This window comes from Nyctibius grandis, chromosome 31, assembly GCF_013368605.1.
Source record: "Nyctibius grandis isolate bNycGra1 chromosome 31, bNycGra1.pri, whole genome shotgun sequence".
NCBI lineage: Eukaryota > Metazoa > Chordata > Aves > Nyctibiiformes > Nyctibiidae > Nyctibius > Nyctibius grandis.
Window position 1 is genome coordinate 978,576 of NC_090688.1, and position 5,252 is coordinate 983,827.

Here is a 5,252-nt window from a genome sequence, read left to right on the forward strand (position 1 = left end):
TCACCCCTTTAGGTGCTGCACGAGGTCCTGCAGCAGATTGAAGAGTTCCACGAGCTTCTGGAGTGGAAATGGACAGGGCCTAAAGCTGCCCGACTGCGTGGGTGTTGGCTTCTGCAAGGGGGTGGTGGTGAGGACTGGCTGTGGCGCTGGAGTAGCCGTCACTGCTGGGCGCAGTCCCATCTGGACCAGGATCCAGTCGTAGAAGTGCTGAGTGGAGGTGTAGACTCCGGGCTTCCATGGTCTCGCACAGCCTGTCCCCCAGCTGGTCACCCCAACAAGCCAGAAGTAGTCAGCGCTCTTGTCTTTGCAGACGAGAGGACCACCGCTGTCACCCTGCAGCGGGGGAGAGAGGATGAGGTGGTGTTGGGTGGCCGCTGCCAGCGCTCCGGCTGGCTCCTTCTCTCTCCCAGCACCTGCCGGAGCCGTGTTCACTGCGCAGAAAGGCTCTGCTCAGGTGCTGGGGCCTGCAGAGCCTTGTGTGGGAGGGGGTCGGGGGCCTGTCAGGTGAGGCTGTCTCTCATCTCTGCACAGTGCTGCTGCGTGTGTGGGAGACGCATGTTGCAGGCCTGGGCTGTGGGCCTGTGGGCTGCCAAGAGCACTGGCTGGGCTTTGTGGGTCTCTGGGACAAGGGGGCACCGGGCAAGGACCTGCACGTGGGCAAGGGGAGGTGAGCCCCGAGAGCGGTGGGGACCCAGCGGTGGGAGGGTGACATGCCAGGCCCAGCACGCGCCGGGGTAGGGTTGGGCGGTGGTGACGGGGCTGCCTGTGCTGCTGGGGGTGACTTCACAGAATGTTAGGGATTGGAAGGGACCTCGAAAGATCATCTAGTCCAATCCCCCTGCCGGAGCAGGATTGTCTAGACCATATCACACAGGAACGCGTCCAGGCAGGTTTTGAATGTCTCCAGAGAAGGAGACTCCACAACCTCTCTGGGCAGCCTGTGCCAGTGTTCGGTCACCCTCACCGTAAAGAAGTTTTTCCTCATATTTATGTGGAACCTCCTGTGTTCCAGCTTGCACTCATTGCCCCTTGTCCTGTCAAGGGATGCCACTGAGAAGAGCCTGGCTCCATCCTCATGACACTTGCCCTTTACATATTTATAAACATTAATGAGGTCACCCCTCAGTCTCCTCTTCTCTAAGCTAAAGAGACCCAGCTCCCTCAGCCTCTCCTCATAAGGGAGATGTTCCACTCCCTTAATCATCTTCGTGGCTCTGCGCTGGACTCTCTCTAGCAGTTCCCTGTCCTTCTTGAACTGAGGGGCCCAGAACTGGACACAATATTCCAGATGCGGCCTCACCAGGGCAGAGTAGAGGGGGAGGAGAACCTCTCGTGACCTGCTAACCACACCCCTTCTAATACACCCCAGGATGCCATTGGCCTTCTTGGCCACAAGGGCACACTGCTGGCTCATGCTCATCCTGTTGTCCACTAGGACCCCCAGGTCCCTTTCCCCTCCGCTGGTCTCCAACAGCTCTGCCCCCAACTTGTACTGGTACATGGGGTTGTTCTTGCCCAGATGCAGGACTCTACACTTGCCCTTGTTATATTTCATTAAATTTCTCCCCGCCCAACTCTCCAGCCTGTCCAGGTCTCTCTGAATGGCTGCGCAGCCTTCCGGTGTGTCAGCCACTCCTCCCAGTTTTGTGTCATCAGCGAACTTGCTGACAGTGCACTCTATTCCCTCATCCAAGTCATTAATGAATATATTGAATAGTACTGGTCCCAGTACCGACCCTTGAGGGACTCCGCTAGACACAGACCTCCAACTGGACTCAGTCCCATTGACCACCACTCTCTGGCTTCTTTCCTTCAGCCAGTTCACAATCCACCTCACTACCCGATCATCCAGACCACACTTCCTCAGTTTAGCTGCGAGGATGCTGTGGGAGACCTTGTCAAACGCTTTACTGAAATCGAGATAGACCACATCCACAGCTTTACCATCATCTATCCACTGGGTTACGTCCTCATAAAAGGCTATCAAGTTGGTTGAGCATGACTTCCCCTTGGTGAAGCCATGCTGAGTGCCCCTAATGATCCCCCTGTCCTTGATGTGCCTAGAGACAGCACCAAGGACAAGTTGTTCCATCACCTTTCCGGGGATGGAGGTGAGGCTGACCGGTCTATAGTTACCCGGGTCCTCCTTCTTGCCCTGTTTGAAGACTGGAGTGACATTCGCTTTCCTCCAGTCCTCAGGCACCTCTCCCGTTGCCCACGACTTAGCAAAGATGATGGAGAGTGGCCTAGCAATGACTTCCGCCAGCTCCCTCAGCACCCGCGGGTGCATCCCATCAGGGCCCATGGATTTATGGACGTCCAGATTGCTTAATTGGTCCCTGACCCAGCCCTCATCTACCAAGACAGATTCCTCCTCTATCCTGACTTCTTCTGGGGCCGCAGGGGTCCGGGGCTCCTCAGGACAGCCTCCAGCAGTATAGACAGAGGCAAAGAAGGCATTCAGTAACTCCGCCTTCTTTTTATCCTCTGTCTCCAGGGCCCCCACCTCATTCATCAGTGGGCCTACATTGCCTCTAGTGTTGGCTTTACCTGCAATGTATTTGAAGAAGACTTGTAGCACACTCCTACCTGGCAGGTGTCGATGCCACCCTGCGGGTAGCCAGCACACAAGTTGTGGCTGTGGATGGCCCCTCTGTACCACCGGCTGCTGTTACAGAGCTTGGCGTCGATGAGGTGGACCTGGGCCTCCTGCAGCGCATCGCTGAGTTGTCCAGCTGTGAGCACAGGAAGGAATTAACAGCCAGCAGCTCGTGGCCACTTCTCCTGCCCTGTCTGGACGAACCCCCCCTCTAGGGCTTGCCTCTGCCTCTGCAGAGGCATCGTACCGGGCTTTCCCTTCTCTCTTGCTTTGGGCAAGGGCTCAGCCCACGTCTCTGTAGGCACACGTCCCCGCAGCCTGACTCGGGCTGTCGCCTCTGCTCTCAGGAAGCCCAGCCCGCCTCCCCCGTGTGCCAAGCTGGCCCCCAGGACACGAGCGCTTTTGGCAACTCACATCTTGGAGTCGTGTAACCCCAGCCGCTGACGTAGCAGGTGGTCAGCTCTGACACTCTCAGCGAGGCGTCGGGCACACAGGCCAGCTGGACATAGTAGCCGCACTGGACAGGCTGGTCCAATACCAGCAACGCAATGTCGTTCTTCTCCGGGCCCTGTGTGTAGTTTTTGTGAACCAGGAGCCGTGCAATATTGCGCACTTGGGTCTCAGGGCCCTGCTGGCTCAACTGGGTGGCCCCGATCACCACGCGCCACGTGCTGATGTGCCTGGAAAGCGGATGGAGAGAGAGCTCAGAGGGAGCGGAGCCACGTGCTGCAGCAGCCCAGCAGCTCCCTGCCTCCTGCTTCACAAGGGAGAGGGGAAAGCAGCTCTGCGGAGGGTGTGAGTGCCCTCGCATGCCTTAGGCACAGGGAGCGTGGAGCTGGAGGCTGCTGGGCAGCAGTGGCACGAGCCCAGCCTTCTCCTGAGCAGTCTCTCAGGTGGGCTCGGGAGTGCCTGGGCACTGGGCGTACCGCAAGGGCAAGGGAAGGGAGCAGCACGTGGTGCTGCGGGCAGGGCACCTGCTGGTGTTGCGGGGACATGCCCGTTCCCTGATCCTCCTTACCTGACCTTGATGAAGCAGTGGGCTGCTGTGAGGACCCACTGTGAGCTGATGAGGGACCCTCCACATACATGCCCCGTGCCTGTTTTCCAGGGAGCCTGGATGCTGACGATCCAGGGCCAGGCTCCTGGCTGGGCATCTGTGCCACCCACGATGCGCGATGAGCCATAATAATAAGCCATGGGCCGCAGCCCGCAGGTCCCTCTGTAAGCAGAAACTCATCAGTGTCCTGCTCGAGGGCTTGCTGCTGTTCAGGCTGAAGGGCAGCCGTCTTCCCTCCCCACCAGGCGCTGCATGGATAGCAGGGCCAGGGAACGCCACGGGGCGTGTGTCTGCCCATGCCTGGTTCTGCTTTAGCCCCGCACACAAGTTGTGCCAGCAGCCTGGGTGCTGGCAAGGAGCTGAGGCTCCCCCATGGGCTTGGGGAAGCTGTGTCGTGGCCACGGGGGACAAGCGCGCACCCCCCAGTGAACCCCATAAATGTTGCCCAAGCTCCCTCCCAGAGCCTCGGGCCACTTACCCACAGCTGTCCAACATGCCGTGCACAGGCCAGCACACGGCCAGCAGGACGATGACGCGGAGCAAATCCATCGCTGCCATCAGCACGTGTCAGCTGCAAGAACCGAGGGCTGGTCGCCACCAGTGCAGCAGCCGACGTAGTGCTGGCAGCACTGACGGTGCCCATGGTGCCCTTGGCCCCGGGGATGATGTCACAGAGGGGCTGGTTGCGGGTGCTGGGCACGGTGGCCAATGGGCGGGGGGCAACATGGGGGGTTCCAAGCAGGAGGGGAGGCACAATCTGGGATCAGATCACCCCGACAGACCCCCACTGAATGCTCTGCTTGCGGGATGAGGGTGTGCAGGCGCCGTGGCAGGCAGCAGCGCCTGGCTCCCAGCACTGCCCGCTAACAGCCAGCAGGAAAGAAACAAGTGTGGCATCACAGCCTCCTTGGGAAGGTCACCGCCACCCTGCTCTCTGCAGCCGTGTGCCACCAGGTCCTTCCCACAAAACATACCCCAGACAACAGAACTCCTACGGGCAGTATGCACGTTTGGGTGCGAAGAGCCAGTCTGGTTGCAGGCGCGGCAGGCGGGCAGGGATGTGCCAGCCAAACAAGGCCAGCATCCCCAAGCAGCGTCAAGCCTCCTGCTCAATGCACAGTGAAACGCAGATGCAGCACAGCCCACGCTGGCTGTGTCAGCCACAGCAACGCCCTCGGCCAGCCTCAGGCCCTTGCTGTCTGTGAGTTCTAGTGCTCTTCTGGGCCAGCGATGACAAGGGCGCTTGTGGCACGTGGTCCGCGTGGCCAAGGACAAGAAATGTCAATCTCTAGGCAGAGAGGGATGCTCCTGCTCTCAGCCCCACATGCCAATCTGCAGGGCTTTGGTAAAGCCTGGATCAGCAGCATCTCCTCAGTCTGCCTTCTACAGCTGTGTAGTGGGGCCTTGCTCCCATGCTGGAGTGCAGGGCAGCCGTGGGAGAAAAGCAGGAGCCAGCCATGTGCATTGCATTTGCTGAGCAGGGCCATGTCCTTGGAGGGTAGAGAGCAGGATTTTGAGGAAGGGCGACCTCAAAGCTCATGAAAGGTGTTGGAGCTTCTTGCTGCCATCCTGGCTTGTGTGGATAGAGGTAGGGCA

At 59.3% G+C, this 5,252-nt stretch overlaps 1 protein-coding gene across 1 annotated transcript; it reads right to left on the reverse strand.

Annotated features, from left to right (window-relative positions):
- On the reverse strand, positions 1–4,205 carry LOC137674909 (acrosin-like). The gene is made up of 5 exons (XM_068420711.1): positions 4,135–4,205; positions 3,618–3,818; positions 3,014–3,279; positions 2,590–2,735; positions 1–333 (listed from the first exon to the last, which is right to left on the reverse strand). Exons 1-5 carry the CDS (start codon positions 4,203–4,205, stop codon positions 1–3), a joined length of 1,017 nt encoding a protein of 338 aa, XP_068276812.1.
- Between the last annotated feature and the right edge of the window lie 1,047 nt (positions 4,206–5,252).

Coding starts and splice junctions, on each gene's coding strand:
- LOC137674909 (XM_068420711.1), bottom strand. CDS start 4,205: ATGGATTTGCTCCGCGTCATCGTCCTGCTGGCCGTGTGCTGGCCTGTG. Junction 2,736..3,013: donor GGGTTACACGACTCCAAGAT/GTGAGTTGCCAA, acceptor CTGTGCTCACAG/CTGGACAACTCAGCGATGCG. Junction 334..2,589: donor GTGGCATCGACACCTGCCAG/GTAGGAGTGTGC, acceptor CCCCCGCTGCAG/GGTGACAGCGGTGGTCCTCT.